General features: G+C 56.9%; 1 protein-coding gene across 1 annotated transcript in view; it reads left to right on the forward strand.

Moving 5' to 3' along the window:
- GFAP (glial fibrillary acidic protein) overlaps positions 1-17244 on the forward strand; it is a 29300-nt gene extending 12056 nt beyond the window's left edge. Inside the window, exons 3-9 of the mRNA XM_073326252.1 lie at positions 830-925; positions 2575-2736; positions 3411-3536; positions 4671-4891; positions 5616-5659; positions 7544-7629; positions 13600-17244. Coding sequence (XP_073182353.1) covers positions 830-925; positions 2575-2736; positions 3411-3536; positions 4671-4891; positions 5616-5659; positions 7544-7629; positions 13600-13635 — 771 coding nt within the window. The 3' untranslated portion in view covers positions 13636-17244. The remainder of the gene's footprint in view (positions 1-829; positions 926-2574; positions 2737-3410; positions 3537-4670; positions 4892-5615; positions 5660-7543; positions 7630-13599) is intronic.
- Positions 17245-17500: the final 256 nt, after the last annotated feature.

Raw genomic sequence — 17500 nt, forward strand, 5'->3', positions numbered from 1 at the left:
TCAGCCAGCCAGTGAAACAGAAGGTTTATTAGACGACAGGAACATGGTCTAAAACAGAGCTTGCAGGTGCAGAGAACAGGACCCCTCAACTGGGTCCATTTTGGGGACAGTGAGCCAGACAGCCACGTCTGCACTTCACTCCATGTCCCAGCCAGCCCCAAACTGACACTCCCTCCAGCCCCTCCTCCTCTGGGCTTTGTCCCTTTCCCAGGCCAGGAGGTCACCTGATTCCTTTGTTCTCCAACCCTTTAGCTCGCAGGGGGGAAGGGCCCAGGCCATTAGTTGCCAGGAAACAGGGTGTCAGCCATTCTCTCTGTCCAGACCCCTGCACACACCTGACCACTAGGGCTCTGCAGTGATCATACACCCTTATCCCACCCCCTAGAGACTTAAGAACTACATAGGGGAAACTGAGGCACCCCCACACTATTCAGAGGAAACATTAAGAACAGTCCCACTTCGTCACAGCTCTCTCTGTTGATGGACCTCCAGAGAAGGAGGCAGTGGCTGGGAGGGAGGGAGGGATGACTGAGAGTCCCAGGCCAGTGAACTGGGTGCAAGGGGTGATTTTACCCCACGTTTTATAGCAGGGAAGACGCAAACGGGCGGATGAAGAGCAAACTCTTCTCCATGACTCAGCTGCTGAACAGGCCCAGGAAGCAGGCTGAGCCCTTGGTTGGCCCAGGTAACTGAGCCCACAAGAGCGGCTCAGCCCCTAACCCATTGTGCCCAAAAGCATGGCTGGCCCTGGTGTCAGGCCGGGTCCTCAGCCCAGCGCACTCGGAGCGGCACTGTGACTTCGCCTCCCCTTCTCTCGCCCACATGGCAGGATGTTGACAGTGCAGCACTCGTGCGCCTGGACCTGGAGCGGAAAGTCGAGTCCCTGCAGGAGGAGATCAACTTCCTGAGGAAAGTCCATGAGGAGGTATCGTGTGTGACCCACCCTCCTAGCCCATAGGGTGCCTGGCTGGGGATGGGATGGCAGAGAGAGAGGGCCGATGATGGGGGCTAATTTAGCTACAACTAATCAGGAGAAAGTTCTTGGAGTCATCGTAGACAGTTCTCTGAAGACGTCCATGCAGTGTGCAGCGGCAGGCAAAAAAGCAAACAGGATGTTAGGAATCATTACAAAAGGGATAGAGAATAAGATGGAGAATATCTTATTGCCCTTATATAAATCCATGGTACGCCCACATCTTGAATACTGCATACAGATGTGGTCCCCTCATCTCAAAAAAGATATACTGGCATTAGAAAAGGTTCAGAAAAGGGCAACTAAAATGATTAGGGGTTTGGAACGGGTCCCACATGAGGAGAGATTAAAGAGGCTAGGACTTTTCAGCTTGGAAAAGAGGAGACTAAAGGGGGGATATGATAGAGGTCTATAAAATCATGACTGGTGTGGAGAAAGTAAATAAGGAAGTGTTATTTACGCCTTCTCATAACACAAGAACTAGGGGCCACCAAATGACATTAACGGGCAGGTTTAAAACAAATAAAAGGAAGTTCTTCTTCACTCAGCGCACAGTCAACCTGTGGAACTCCTTGCCTGAGGAGGTTGTGAATGCAAGGACTATAACAGGGTTTAAAAGAGAACTGGATAAATTCATGGAGGTTAAGTCCATTAATGGCTATTAGCCAGGATGGGTAAGGAATGGTGTCTAGCCTCTGTTTGTCAGAGGGTGGAGATGGATGGCAGGAGAGAGATCACTGGATCATTACCTGTTAGGTTCACTCCCTCTGGGGCACCTGGCACTGGCCATTGTCGGTAGACAGGATACTGGGCTGGATGGACCTTTGGTCTGACCCAGTATGGCTGTCCTTAAGTTCTTATGTTCTTATGACCTCTGTCCTTGCCTTGCCAAGCACTGCAGCCTGGGCCCAGCTATCCAGAGAGGCAGGGACCTTACAGTGCAAATGGCTCATCATTCTCCTTTGGGCGGTTTCACCTCTCCCCCAGGCCCTCCCTTGAGTTCCATTGTGCACCTGCGTGCTGGGTTCCCATCACCTGGCCCATTATTCCTGCCAGCCAGGAGAGACAAGGAGGGAGAAATCTTTGGCCCAAACTCAAAGGGTGATGTGTAAATTCTGCATCTGTGAAGGGGTGTCAGGGGATCTTAGCCGGTGTAATTTACACCCCACAGTCACATGAGGAGGACCTACACCTTCTTCTGCTGTCCTGTCAACTCCACCCTTTTCTGTCAGCCTTTGGGTGTGTGAGTTATGGGAGTCCCTTCCCGTGAACCCAGGCAGGGACTGGTAATTTCCACCAGCTTGTCCAGAGACCCAGAGAAGGACGGCTGGATGGAGGTCTTCTGTAGCAGCCACAGCAATGGAATGTCAGACCACAGAGTGGCCAGCAGTGGGCACTGCAGAAGGGATGTGGCTGACCCAATCTCCCACATGGTCAGCCCTTTCCATCCCTTGGGAGCTAGCGGGCTATCCCCGCCACGCCGGGATCCGCAGTGGCCACCGTGGCATGTTCAGTCCTGTGCCCGGCGCGCGGCTCTGCGGCCTGGGTGTGGCACAGCCCTGTCTCCGTGCCGCCCACCCGCCTCACTTGCATCTTTGCAGGAGCTGAGAGAGCTGCAGGAGCAGCTGGCGCAGCAGCAGGTCCACATTGAGATGGACATGTCGAAACCGGACCTGACGGCTGCGCTGCGGGAGATCCGCATTCAGTACGAGTCCATGGCCTCCAGCAACATGCACGAGACCGAGGAGTGGTACAAGTCCAAGGTAACGGGGCCTGAGACAGGCCCTCAGACCGGGGCTGCCAGTGAAGCGCCCTGTGGGTCGCACATGCAGTTTCTGTCTCTTACTGACTGGCACTGGATTGTGGCTCGCCCCTGCATGATGCCCCATGTGCTATATGCCACCCAGGGGAGTTACCAGACAGGTTGGAAGGGCTGGTTCATGGGACTTTCCCCTGCAGTGTCTCCTGGCTTCATGAAGGCTGTGGGAATAATAATACTTAGATGTTTGTCTTTGACTAGCACCTTTCACACCAGGATCTCAAAGCTCTTCACTAGTTGTACCCCCCGCATCCTAGGAGCCGCGGGGGATTATTCTCCCCCTTTGACACATGGGGGAAGATCAGAAACAGCAGTTAAGAGACTTTCCTAAGGTCACACAGCCAGTTAGTGGCAGGATGGAAATATAGACCAGGAGCCCTGACTCCTGAGCTCTAACCACTTGTCAGTGCAGGGCCTAGAACCCAGGCATCCTGGCTACCAAGCCCCTGCTCCAGCCACTGGAGTACTTTGTTCAATCAGCTGGTATCACCATCGTCATCTTACCCTGTTCTCTCCCAGTTTCCTGTTCCCCGGGGCACCAAGCCCCTGCTGAGCGCTCTCCCTGGGGAGGGACGTCCCTACCTCTCCGGGCCAGGTGCACTAACTCCTCTTCCTCAGTTCGCAGACCTGACGGATGCGGCAGCTCGGAACATCGAAGCCTTGCGCCTGGCCAAGCAAGAAGCCAATGAGTACCGGCGCCAGCTCCAGGCACTCACCTGCGACCTGGAGTCCCTGCGGGGAATGGTAGGTGTGGGTGCTGGGGGCAGGGGCAGGCTGCAGTGAGACAGCGCATGGGCCCTTGGGTGCCCTCCATTAGCACAGGCCTCCCAATGAACATCACCCCATCACTGAGCCCTGCTTTGGGCTCCAAATTCCCCTCATCTCCAGTTAACCTTGTCAAATAAACCTCGGCTCAGAATCAAACATGCCAAGCTGGGAAATGAGGACTCAACAGATATCAAACAATGCTGGGCTCCCTTGTGTTCCTGTAATGTGCAAAGAGGAAGGCGGCCAGACAAGATGGGCCAGGCGTCTGCTCCCATAGAGCAGAGACAGGAGATGGGGCTGGGGCCTGGGGTCTCCTCTCATCGGGCAGAGACAGGAGACGGGGCTGGGGCCTGGGGGTCTCCTTTCATAGGGCAGAGACAGGAGACGGGGCTGGGGCCTGGGGTCTGCTCCCATAGGGCAGAGACTGCTGATGGGGCTGGGGTCTGGGGTCTGCTCCCATAGGGCAGAGACAGGAGACTGGGCTGGGGGATGGGGTCTGCTCCCGTAGGGCAGAGACAGGAGACGGGGCTGGGGCCCGAGGTCTGCTCCCGTAGAGCAGAGACAGGAGACGGGGCTAGGGGATGGGGTCTGCTCCCTTAGGGCAGAGACAGGAGACGGGGCTGGGGCCTGGGGTCTGCTCCCGTAGAGCAGAGACAGGAGACGGGGCTAGGGGATGGGGTCTGCTCCCTTAGGGCAGAGACAGGAGACGGGGCTGGGGCCCGAGGTCTGCTCCCGTAGGGCAGAGACAGGAGACGGGGCTGGGGCCTGGGGTCTGCTCCCGTAGGGCAGAGACAGGAGACGGGGCTAGGGGATGGGGTCTGCTCCCGCAGGGGCTAGGGGACGGGGTCTGCTCCCGTAGGGCGAGAAGAAAGGATAGCAGCTGAAGCGAAGTGGTCTGGTCTGGTGCAGGCAGGAGGTGGGGGACTGGACCATCTGCTCCAGTGGGGCAGCCCACACTGGCCTCTCTGTAGCAGCCCTGGAGCGTGATGATCCCTGTTAGGATCACATGACCCTGGCCTCCTGGTGCCATGTCACCAACTCTGACATGATCCCTGGGGGCAGACAACGGAAGGCAGATCAGTAACAGCCCTTCACCCCCGCCCCTCCCAGAATGAATCCCTGGAGAGGCAGCTGCGGGAGATGGAGGACCGCTATGCCACTGAGACAGTCAGTTACCAGGACACCGTCATCCAGCTGGAGGAGGACATCCGGAACCTCAAGGAGGAGATGGCTCGGCACCTCCAGGAATACCAGGACCTGCTCAACGTCAAGCTGGCCTTGGACATTGAGATTACCACCTACCGCAAGCTCCTGGAGGGAGAGGAAAGCAGGTGAGCCTCCTGCAGACAAATTGCAGGATGAGGAAGGGGAATTCATTCTTTCAGGGGGACTCTGAGGAACCTGTTCCGTGGATACCCAGAGGGACACCAGTGCCCAGGGCTGCCAACCCAGCACCCCTTGTTTTAGCTAACAGGTGCTCCAGGCCACCGCTGGATTGAATGGCTAGGGTCTCATGCTCTGTCACTTAGAGAAGGGCCTGAACCAAAACTCTGGATCCAAACTCTCCTAACCTTTGGAGGAAAGCTAGGACCGGATCCAAGCCTGGCAGCATGGGCCCATCTCTTCCATATGCTGTTGGAAACGAATGACTTTCAATTGTCCCCCTGCAACCCATTGACCTCAACAGCATCATTGCAAGCAGAAGTGTCTAGACAGCCAGACGCTGAGGGTATATGGCTGGGTTAGGTACGTGGTGGGAATGGGCCAGTTGTCATCTAGGGCTGCCGATTTTGGTTGGATGGATTCCTAGAGGTTTCATCACAGGACATAATATTTAATTAAAGATTAATCTTTAATTCCTGGACACTCCTGGAGGGTTGGCAACCCTATAGTCACCTGGCTGTTCTCGAGCTCCCTGATGAGCTGGACCTGTCACGTGGGTTTCCCAGCAAAGGCCTCCCTTCTCCCAGTCACTCAGAGGCAGCCTTGCCTGGGAAGTGCCTCTTGTGTGGCCCGTCTCACACCTGTGCTTCTCCGATTGCCTTGTTTCTGCAGGATCACGATCCCCGTGCAGACCTTCTCCAACCTGCAGATCCGAGGTCAGGACGCTGCGCGCCCCAAGGGAGGAGGGATGGGATGGGTGGTCATGGCTACATCGCGCCTTCACGTCTGGGTGTGGAATCACTTTCCCATGGTACTGCCCCCGCCACGTGCAGGCTCTGACTCTTGGCCAGGACTGGAGGAAGGGCTGGGTAATGTGATAGCAGCTAGAGGCACTAAGATGGGGGCCATCAAATCTCATGCTTCAGGGCATACGCTGAGCACTGTGGGGAACGTCTCCATAATGCACAGAGTTGTGCAATTGGCCAGCTGCATTGTGGGTTTTTCCCCATCTTCCTCTGACGCATCAGGGCTGGTTCAGTGGACCGGGAGCCAGGAGACCTGGCTCTGCTCCTCTCACTAACCTGCTACGTGAGCGTGGGCGACCTTCCCCACTGTGTGCCAAACAGGGATAACCAGAGCCTGGGGATTTCAGTGGCCTGTAAAGTCTGAGTATTGTCACTGGCAGGTTCCCAGGCTTGGGGCCCCACTGGTCTGATCTGGGCCCACTCATCCAGCACATTGATGCTCCCTGTCTCCAGCCAGGCCAGACTCCAGGAGGTACAGGTGAAGGGAAGCCTGCGCCGTGGCCTCCTTTGGGACCCAGCCCGGTGACATGGGGACCCTGTAACAGGTGCAGGAGCCCTGAGAGTGTCCCTGAAGCCACTTCTCTCTGCAGTCTGCTCTGCTGTGCCGGGGGACCCTGCAATGTGGGATGGGGGAGCCCCAGGGAACCCAGAGCTTCGGGGTGTGTTGGGGGGCAGGAGGAGGTGCAGATTCGGAGCAGCGGTGCCTCACTCCGGGCCATGTACCTTTCCAAGTAGGAATTCAGACAGGGCAGACCCATGGTGACTCTCCCACTCAGTGGTGGATTAATGATTTTGCCAGCCCTAGGCCCTGAAATAATTGCCCCATATGAACTTGTTTTAGTTTTTTTACAAATTCATTTGAACCCACCGGCAGCTCCCCACGGCGCCCCCCAGCTCACCTCCGCTCCGCCTCCTCCCCTGAGCGCACCGCTGCTCCGCTTCTCCCCCCTCTCCCTCCCGGTGCTCTGGCGCGGCAAGCCTGGGAAGGAGGGAAACGCAGCGCGCCCGGGGGAGGAGGCAGGGCTGGGGATTTGGGGAAGGGGTTGCTATGGGGGCAGGGAAGGGGTGGAGTTGGGGTGGGGTCGGGGCCGGGGGGGCACGAGCACCCACCGGTGCTGGATAAAGTTGATGCCTGTGGCTATTATAAATTTGCCACCCCTGCAAATTTGCCGCCGTAGGCTTAGGCCTTGTCGGCCTAGGCGATAATACGCGGCTGCTCCCATCCCGGGGCAGTCCCCACAGAGAGGGGGCTAGGGTGCAGCCCACGAACTCCACCGATCCATCTGAACAAACAGTATCATGTCAGGGGCAGCCCAGCCAGGGGCATGCCAGGGGACAGCCCCAGATAGTCCACAGGGTACCAGAGGTGATGGAACAATGTGTATAGTGGGGCGCTGAGAGCCATTGAACCAAACTGTAAACCCTGGATATGATGGAAACCACTTTAAGCCAGGGGGTGCTGCAGCACCCCTTGTTCCAGCACCTATGCAGGGTACTGCGTGGGCTTGTAGGTCCACTTGCTGTGTGGGCCGCTCCGCTCCCGGTCTGAGTCAGGGAGGGGAGCACAGAGCCCTTTGCTAACAGATCTTGGAGCCCTGTGAATGTGGAAGGGCTGTTAGCTGTCGCGGGGACAGGTTTCATGGCTCCTGTGCCATGTGCAGGGAATCTCAGCTCAGGCCCAGAGCTAGCCCGACCTGGCAGCCTGTGTGGCCCTAGGTGCTTCGTTCTGCCTTGTTCTGCTTGGTTGGGCTTTCTCAGAGTGGAGACAACGACCACACGTGCTCTTCTCCACAGAAACCAGCCTGGATACCAAGTCAGTGTCTGAGGCTCACCTGAAGAGGAACATCGTGGTCAAAACTGTGGAGACCAGAGATGCAGAGGTAGGAGATGGTCTCCCCTGCCCCTGCCCCACCATCCATCCCCACCCCTCCCCTGCCTGCTGGAGACCACCTGACCTTGCCATGCTGCAGTTCCCTGTTGTCTGGGGCTTCCAAGTAATGGGCCTTGAATGGGCCTGGTCCTGGGGGGTGATGGGCATGTGCCTCACTTGCTGAGCTGTACAGCTGTAACGGCCTAGCAGGGGCAGCATTCTCCTGGGGAGAAGCAGGGGGGTTGTTCTCTTGGTGGATCTCACCATTAGTCGACTGCCTGCCGAGTCAGTGACCCCCCTTGTGTGTTTGGTGAGGTGTGCAGCAAGGCTGGGGTGTATGGCAGGCCAGGCGCTGGGGAAGGACGTACTGCTGTGCGGGAATGCTGGGCAAGACAATTCAGTGGAACCGGTTCTGTTGGACAATGCGGTGTCATCGAAATCAGGCCTTGTCTACACTACAGGGGAGGTGTACACGCTGCAAAGCGACTTTTGGCGGCAAAACTCTGCTGTTTTGCTGACCAAATAAAACCACCTCAAGGAGAGGCACAAAGCGTCAGGGTCGACACTGCTGTTTGCTTTGTCGACAGAATGGGGTTCCGCCAGTATCCCACAATGCCCGCCGTGGCCGCGCTGCTCACTGTTTGAGGCAGGCATGCGCCCTCCCCGTTCAAAGCTCCGGGACGTGTCTGACAGCTGAGCCTGCTGCTCCCTTTGGGGAACAAAGAGCAAATCATTAGCTGGAAGGCTCCTGCTCTGCCCTGCCCTAGGAACACAGGGGCAGGCAGACTGCTGCGGCGGGGAGCACGGGGTGGGCGGGGGACAGGGGACAGCCATGCTGCCTTGACATTCCTCAGCAGGGAGAGCTCACAGAGCTGCTCAGGATGCTGCTCCCAGCTGTGGGAGAACTCGGAGGGAACCGTAGGCAGGCAGGCAGAGCGGGCTGCTTCGGGAGAGACTGCTGTGCCGAGCAGAGAGGGAGCTGATGTGGGGGGTGTCCCCTTCCCCCTTCTCAGGATAGGCTGGTCAGCCTGCTGTCTTCCCACCCCAGACCCACCCCGTCCTCTCTCTCCCCCGCCACACGTCCGCTGAAAAGCGGCTGACAATTGGATGGGATTAAGAAACCTGCATCATGTGATATTGTATCTGCCCCAATAGGCACTGCAAACCCTTCCCAAAGCACCCTGCGGCCAGTTGCATTGTGGGATAGCTACCACCGGCACTGTGTCGATACAAGAGCTGCTAGCATGGATGCACTCTGCCGGCACAAGGAGCTAGTGTGACATGCAACAGCGGTTTTAATTCAAGCAGCATAACTTTTGCCAACAAAACTTCGTAGTGTAGACGAGGCCTCAGTGTCAATTCTGGTGCCATTTTTGACAGAAGAAAGTTGAAATGAATGTTTTGGCTTTCTCGTTTCTTTTCAACTAGATCGATAATGTGGCGTTTTGATAACACTGAAGCGTTTGGATATGGTAAAGCCATTTCATTCTGATGTGTTTCGAGGCATTTCACTTGGACTTGTGTGTTATGTTAAAACATTGATTTAATGTTATATTATGTTCACTAGTCACTATTTATTGTAATTAATATTTAATGTAATATCAAAGTCTAAACAAAATGAATCAGAACTATTGAGTAAGAACAACATGTTTTCGCCTTATCAAAGGGCCATGTTTTAACATTATCAGAATGCAATGACTTGATGGTCCCAAAATGCCCTGTGTTTTGGAGTTTGTGCGGCACAGGAAATGTCGGCTCTTTGTTCTGACTCTGAACTCATTAGTCTCTGAAAATCAGAATTTCCAGCTAAATAGAAATTCTGATTTCCAGCCGTTTCCACTGTGTGGTTACGGCACCACATGGGACTCTGGAGATCTTGGCTCAAGTCCCACCTCCGCCCCAGACTGTGTGATGCTGGGCAAGGCTTTTAATGAATCTGAGCCTCCGTTCCCCATCTGTAACTTGGGGTGAATGATCCTTCCCTTCTCCCACCCTTCGTCTGTCCTCTGTCCTTAGACTGTTTGTAGTGCTGGTGTAGCCAGGTCAGTCCCAAGATATGAGAAAGACAAGGTGGGGAAGGGAATATCTTTTATTGGTCCAACTTCTGTTGGGGAGAGAGACAAGCTTTCGGGCCACACGGAGCTCTTCTTCAGGTCTGGGAAAGGTACTTTGAGCATCCCAGCTAAACACGAATGGGGATGGCTTGTTAAGCAGAAGCGTTAAGGTATGTTGGAGGCAGTGGCTTGAAATGAAGCAGGCAGTTCTAGGTTAGATTATTATGCATAAAGGGGTTGAAGTGGGTAATTAAGGATAGCAGGCAGTGTGGTGTTACAAATTGATGAGCCTGGGAACTTAAATTCATAACTCTGCTAGACACCAAAAAACATGGACTTAACATGGACACTTTATGGCTCATTACAACAATTCATAACACACCACACTGCCTGCTACCTTTACTTGCTCACTGTCTGGAGCAGCTCACAACCATGCATGCCAGCCTCAGGGCAGACTGTCAAAAAGCAGGACAGAGACCCCAATCAGGTGGTATGTTCCATAATTAGATTTCACCAACCCAGTAATGAGAGTGACCTCCTAAAGCACTATAACAGGCTGACCGTGGACTCAGACAGTCCCCTTGGGCATTCCAGTCTGTCTTGCCACCCAGGCAAGCTGGACAATGCAATAGATGGTCACATTACACCAAAAATCACAGCAATATTCAGGCTATTCCCAGTCCCAAAGGACCAGTCACTTACCCCAGGTCAATTGTATTCAGATCTCAAACCAGAGACAACTCCTGTAGCCAATCCTGGCTAAATATGTATTAACTAAGAAATGAGAATTATTTACAAGGTTAAAACACAAACATACACACACAAATGAGTTCCAGTCTTTGATTTAATATAAGCCTCCACAGTAAGCGGCTCTCTATGTCTTTTGGGGCTGACCCATGCCAAACAGCATGGGGATCTCTTGCTCATGCTTAGGAATCTTTGCCCTTCTGCGACCAGACATAAAAAGCAACCCAGTTTCTCCTTTGTATCCCTTTCACCCCAGATGCCAAGCTGGTGGGATGAGTTCATGCGCAGGCCTCCCCTTCCTGGAGGGAGTGAGGAGTGCAGCCAGAGAAGTGTCTGGCCTTTGATGCTGCACAAAGCCTCATTTGCCTCCAATGGGCCCCCTAGTGTGCAGGACAGTTACTTCCCCTTAATTCATTCTTTTTCCTGTTACACAATCACAGAGGTTTGCGGTGCAAACACTCGATATCGCTTTGTACCAGGGGATGCAGCTATTATAAGCAGGATTCATACATGCAGCATCCTACAAGCATTCCATGAAGTCTAAACAGGAAACACATCCTTATAACACTGAACCCTGTTTTAACTCTATGTTGACCCACAGCCGAGCCAGACTGGTTTCCAGCTCTGCATTTGTCAGTGTTCAGTGAGGCCCTGGGCCTTGGCATGAGCTGGCACCTGGCTTGCCAGCGTCACACCTACTTCAAACCCTTTATGCATAACAATCTAACCCACAACTGCCCATGTAACCCCAACAGACCCCACTCGTCGGGATCGAACCAGGGACCTCTGAATCTTCGTGCATGAGCCTCTACTGCAGGGGTTCTCAAACTGGGAGTCATGAGGTTATTACGTGGGGGGTCGCGAGCTGTCAGCCTCCACCCCAAACCCCACTTCACCTCCAGCATTTATAACAGTGTTAAATATTTTTAAAGTGTTTTTAATTCATAAAGTGGGGGGGGGGGGTCGCACCCGGAGGCTTGCTGTGTAAAAGAAGTCACCAGTACAAAAGTTTGAGAACCACTGCTCGCTGCGTGAGCTAAAAGCTCCCATGGCCCTTTATCTAAGGCTGTAGCAGGCTCATTAATCTCTCTCTAACTGCCACTAGATGGGACAGAACACCACACCCAAGAGGTGTGTGTGTTACACCCACTTCATTTCAAGTGACACCCTCCAACTCCAGGTACCCCTTCTGCTTAACAATCCAGCCCAATTTGCATTTGGCTTCCTGCCTCACACTGGAGAAGAGCTCCGTGTCACTCAAAAGCTTGTCCCTTCCCCCCGGCAGAAGCTGGTCCAGTAAAAGATATCCCCTCCCCTCTGGTCTCTCTTGTTTAGACTGTAAACCTTGGGGCAGGGGCTGTCTCTCCTGGAGTATTCACACCCTGGGAACAAAGGGGAGAGGGGCTGAAAAGACAAACTTTTGGTGGGGTTATACTAGAGGATCAGGCAAAACTCAACACAGCCTCTGCAGGGCATTTTAACAATGGTGGCACCTTAAAGACTAACAGCTTTATTTGGGCATAAGCTTTCGTGGGTAAAAACCCCACTTCTCCTCGCTGTGTTTGCGGATACAGACTGAGAGGGCTACTCCTCTGATACAGGGCATTTTAGATCGCCCCGGGGAAGCAAGAGACAGTTTGATCAGGTCACACATAAAAACTGCCGTGCCACCACAGAGCAAAGAATGCACCACTCTGCGCTCCGCTTTGACACAGCTCTGGGGGTGGCTCACGCTCTGGAGGAGGCAGGGGAGGGAACTGGGAGCCAGGCATGTGGAGTCCTGGCCTGGCCAGTCGACTCTGCTGGCCCGTGATGAGGGGGAGGTTCCCCACATGCGCCATGCACCTGCCAGGAGAGACAGCCCTCCCGTGAAGGCTCTTTCGCTGCCGTTACAAGGAGTCCCCTCTGCTGGGCGGAGCACTGGACTGCTCCTGGCTTGTGCTCACTGGCTCCAGCTGGCAGCATGTGGCTTTCCCCACTGATGTCCGTGACTTTGAATGTTGGCTCTCGGAGGTCCCAGGCTGGGCCATGACCCTTCCTGACACCTGGCACGGAGGGGCAAAGCTGGCATGTTAGTGACCCAGCCCCAGGGTGTGAGCAGCCCACATGCTCCCTCGGTGCCTTGGCACACTGAGGAGCTGCAAGTCCCAGCAAGCTGTGTCAGCCCGCAGGAGCACTGGGGTGGGGAGCAGCAGGCTGGCTCAGTAGAAACACACTGGGTCAGGTGCAGGCAGCTGCAGTGGGCACGGTAACACCCTTTCCAAGCCTCTGGCATCCCAGGGACTCCAGCCAAGCACTTTGCTAACCTGGGTGGACTGAGCCCTGCCAGGGGGGTCACTAGCATTATCCGCACAGCTAGACTGGGGTGCCAGCTTCCAGTGACCGTGCGGGGAAAAGAACCCAGGGGTCCGGACTCCTCTGTGCTAACAGAGACTGGCTGCCTCTCTCCTGCTCCGTGCCAGGAGACCTTGGGGCAGAGAGAGTACGTCCGGGGGGCGCCTGCTGGGGGTGTGAACTGTCTCTGGTTACAGTGAGCCCACTCTACCCTGTAGGACACAGGCACATTCCAGCTTGCCAGATAACTGCCCCACACAGGCCCCCCAGAGCCGGTGTCTTGGAGCCCTACAATGCCACACCCGGCAGCCTGGGGCTGCGCTTTGCTTCCCAGACACTCAGCGAGCCTCGCTGCAGGACAGGAGGAATTTTCAAGCCCCACAGGCCAGACCCACCCTTGGTCTGTGGTGTAGCAGGTGCAGATGGACCATGGGGCTGGTGGAAGGACCCCACCGAGGGAGTTCACCAGCACAGGGGCCTCTCGACCAGCTTTGCACTGCCCACACAGTAGCTCTGGGGGCAGGCCAGGGAGACAGGGAGTGACCCTAGAGCAGGCGGTGCTGTGCACAGCGATTCTGCACAGCCACTAGCCCCCGGGTGCCATGGCGGGGCCGGGTTCAGGGAGCCCCGAGGTGTACGTGCTAACCCGCCGCCCCACCCACGTGCAGCCCTGGTTCCTCACAGGGACAAATCCCCGACAGGAGAGTGGGGCTTGCTAGGGACTTGCCTCCTGGCCTCCCAGGGGTTGGGGGCCCCTCGGCTGGCTCCAAGCCAAGGAAATCCCGCCAGTGGAGGGGGGCAGTGACTGGCCATGATGGTAACATTTGCCCTCTGTCTGCCCACAGGTGACCAAGGAATCCACCCAGGAGCACAAGGACTAAGGCGGGTGGAGCGCGAGGGTCGGCTAGCCTGTAGCTGTAGATCTCTAGCAGCGTAGATCCTGCCTGACACTCAGCCCCTCTGATGTGGAACCAGGAGGGCTCAGCTGCTGCGAGGGACCCACATGGAGGGAGCGTGTTTCGCTTGCGGGAGAGTGGCGCTAACGAGCCTAACCGAGGAGCTAGAGTAACCAGCGCCCCTTAGAACCGCTGCACACTGTTCCGAGCCCCGTCTCTCCCTCCCGCTGCCCCTGCCCAGTCTCCCATCTGCCTTGGTCCGCGGCAGTCGCACCCCTCTGGGAGACGCCTGCTGAGCTGCTCCAGAGCCTGGTGGTGTTTGAGGCCCTGCTGAGGCTGCCAGAGCTCACCTAGGGATAGGGCTGTGCTGGGCCCACCCAGAAACCCATGAACGCCGGCTCCCTTGGGGGGCTCTGTAGGAGGCCGTCTGCGCAGGGAAGGCAAAGCAATGGAAGGCCCAGCTCATGCCCACAGAAAGGGCCAAATCCCTGGCCCAGCGGCTGCAGAGTTTCCACGGCCTGCTGGAGCCAAGGGGTGGGATTTGGCTGCACCCCACCACCTGCCCCAGATCTCAAAGCCCCAAGGATGGCTGAGGCCCTGACCCCGGCTCAGGCCCAGGCACCCCCAGGAGAGGTAGGAGGGGCCCTGAGTGTGAGTCTGCCCAGGGTTAATGCTGACAGCGCCCATGATCTGGCCCAGGGAGACCCCCATGGAGTTGCAAGGGGGGGTGATGCTGTGGAGAGCAGCTCTCCTTCAGCACAGCCCCTCACGCCCCCCCACCAGCTTCTTGGAGATCAGGCTGAAAGACTTCCAGGGCGGGAGATGCTGCTGCCCTCCCTGTGATGGGCTTGGGCCCAAAGGAGCAGGGTTTCTGCTTCCTGGCCCCTGCAATGGGATGGTGCAGCAGCTCCTGCCGCCCAGTGCACCAGCGGTGGGCCTGGGGGAGGCAAAGGCACTAGGCAGCCGCGCTGCACCGAAGGCCCTGGCCGGCCCAGGAGCTGCGGCTGGGCTAATGTGGAGGAGAGCTGATTGGAACTGGAGGCAAGAGCCCTGGACACGGGGGGGCTGGGCTGGCTGATGTCCCCCCTTTGTGCTGAGGGCTTGGAACGGATGTTTCCTGCTCACTGAGCACCAGGCAGATTAGCCAGAGGAGCTGAGGGGACGGGAGGGACAGAGCCTCACAGGGAAACAGCTCCCTGCTGCTGGCAGGAGGCCACGAAGCCTCTTCAGGCTGCACAGAGGACATCAGACCCATCATGAGGGGAGGGCTGCGGGCCGCAGCCTCCTGGCAGCTTCGTGGTTTAATCCAGGCCTGTTCCCAGACCCCGGGCTGGCCAGCTGCGAGGGGCGTGAGCGGCGGGGCCCTGCTGAGCAGTGAGGCGCAGGTTTGCCCTGCTTGGTGATGGCGGTGTCCAGCCCTCGCTGTCACGGCCCCTCCAAGCGGCACTGCAGAGCCAGGGAGCTGGTGAGCTGACTGTGCCTTGCTTGGCTACAGCCTGGGCCAAGACCAGCCAGGTCAGGGGCTCAGGGGCTCGGGACTGGGTCAGGCGCTCCCTGCCATTGGCTCCCCTGGGAGCAGAGCAGGCCGCTAGCTCCCCCATCTGTGTGTGTGTGTGTGGGGTATTTTCCTCGCTCCCAGACAGGCTGAGGGAAGCTCACTGGTGTTTGGGAGGGGGCAGAGCCATTACAGAGCAGGCCCTACGGCAGGAGGGACTGGCAGCATGAGTTAAAGCCCAGGAGGGTCCCTGCGCCCTCCCAGTGCGAAGGGTTTGTTAGCGGGGCCCCTTGTCTCCCAGTTTCCTACGGGGTTGCTCTGAAACGCTCACTCTGTGGAGCAGTGCCAGCAGAGGGTGCCTGGCTCAGGGAGGTACCGCTCTGGCTCGGGAGGGTGGCAGAATCTGGCTCTATGTCGAACTCTCTCTATGGATTGTTCTCCGTGTGTCCTGAACTGTTGGACAGTGGTGTGTGCCGGTGAACAGTTGCCACCTTCTGCCCCAGAGGTGGCTGCATTGCAGCCGGGGTGAATACAGTGCAGGGATGTGACTATGGGTGTAGAGCCAGCAAGGTGGCTGATCTCAACCAGCCAGTGCTTCTTCCCCCAGTTGGACATTTCTAATGCATGTGAAAATGGAGAGGGTGGAGAGAAAGGGACTGGAGGGTGAGAGAGGAGCCGGATGGGGCCGGCCTGTCTGGGAGCCCCATTGTGTGTTCAGGGGCAGGAGATGCTCCTAGTGACCATAGCCGCGTTGGGGAGGAAGGAGGCTCCATTGTCACTCCAGCCCCAGCTGCGCTGCAGCCCCCTATGGGCCATGCTCTGCCTGTGATCTGCATGCCAACACGCCCCCAGTGCCTGCCACCCTGCAGCCTCACACGGAGATGGGCAGCGGGAGAGGGGGGGCGGCAGCAGGCCCAGAGTTTACATATTCTGTGTCCCATAGGAGCCCAGTCAGCTGGGACTGCCTGGCAAAGACCCTGCCAGCCATCACACGTGGGCAGCGAATCCTGCGAGCGCACCCGTGTGTGGGGTGGAAAGGTCAGCCCTGCTCCACTGCCCTGAACCTGCGGGCCTCCGCTATACACGGAGCCAAGCCAATGTGAGCCAGCCACCCCGCAGGGCAGGACGGTCATAACTCATCAGAATGACCTCCCCAGTGCTCAGCCTGCTAGACTGGGCCTGCCCGCTCCTGACCCAGGGCTGCCGTATCTAGCTGCATCCCGGTGCTAGGAGCCCTCCGCCCCATTTCCCTTGTGCATGGTTGGTTGAGGAGCGAAGATCTAATGGCCGCTAGCTCCACTGCTCGCAGGCTCTGAGTGCAGGTTATCACCATGAATCCACGCAACCTTGCAGCTCCCCAGAGGCAGGGGCGTATTATCATCCCGTACGTGCAGCTGGGCCAGCTTAGGCAGAGAGAGGTGTGACGTGCCCAAGCTCACCCAGCAAGGCGGTGGCAGAGCCAGCGTAGCCCCTGGCTACCCTAGCTCCCACGCCTGTGCCCTACCCACTAGACAACACTCTCCTTGTAGAGTCTCCACAAGAGCATTGAGGGGATGGTGGCACTGACGTGGCCCTGCAAGGCACCTGCAGCAGCTGTGCTGGGCCCTGGAGTGACTCTCCCAGCTGGGTGCCAACCTGTTCAGAAGAGATCAGAGATTCTGGGCAGCTCAGGTTTTGGGGATCTGGGGGATTTTCAGAGGTGGGTGCCCAGCATTTCTTAAAACCAGAACCCTTCAAAGTGTCTCCACATGGGCCCCCAGAATGGAGCCCTGCCCCAACTCATTCGTCATTTATGGAGCAGGGACCTTTGGCCTCAGAACCTCTGTTTCCAGAGCCCAGACCCTAATCCAGCCGCAGGGAGGGCCAGGGTCAAACCAGAGACAGAGTCCCCAGAGCTGCAGGAATTGCCTGCCCTGGGCTGTTCCTGGAAGGCCGGGGGTGTGTGGGGGGCCTAGGTAGGAGGTGGCCTGAGGCGCGCCAGGGAGCAGGTGTGTTGTGTGTCGTTTGCATAGAACCCTCGCTCTGCGCTCTGCATTGCGTGGGGCTACTGAATTCATATGCTAATAGCAGCAGCCTGAGTCGAGAAATAAAGCTAAAGCAAGCACTGCTTTTGTGCTGGTTGGATAAATCTCCCTGCGCCGCACCAGGGGAGGCTGCGTTCAGCGCTCAGAAAAATGAGCAGTTGGTTGTATCTGCAAGAAACTAGAGTGGGCAGCTCCTGGGCAAGCTTAGCTCTACCAGTCCCAGCTGGCATCCCCCCAACCCTCTGCTCCACCAGTGCCCCTCACACCCAGCCTGGAGGCCCCCTGCTATTCCAGGCCTGCGGTCCCACCCAGCTTTTGCCAAAGCAGCTCA

Source organism: Lepidochelys kempii, chromosome 27 (genome assembly GCF_965140265.1).
Source record: "Lepidochelys kempii isolate rLepKem1 chromosome 27, rLepKem1.hap2, whole genome shotgun sequence".
Taxonomy (NCBI): domain Eukaryota; kingdom Metazoa; phylum Chordata; order Testudines; family Cheloniidae; genus Lepidochelys; species Lepidochelys kempii.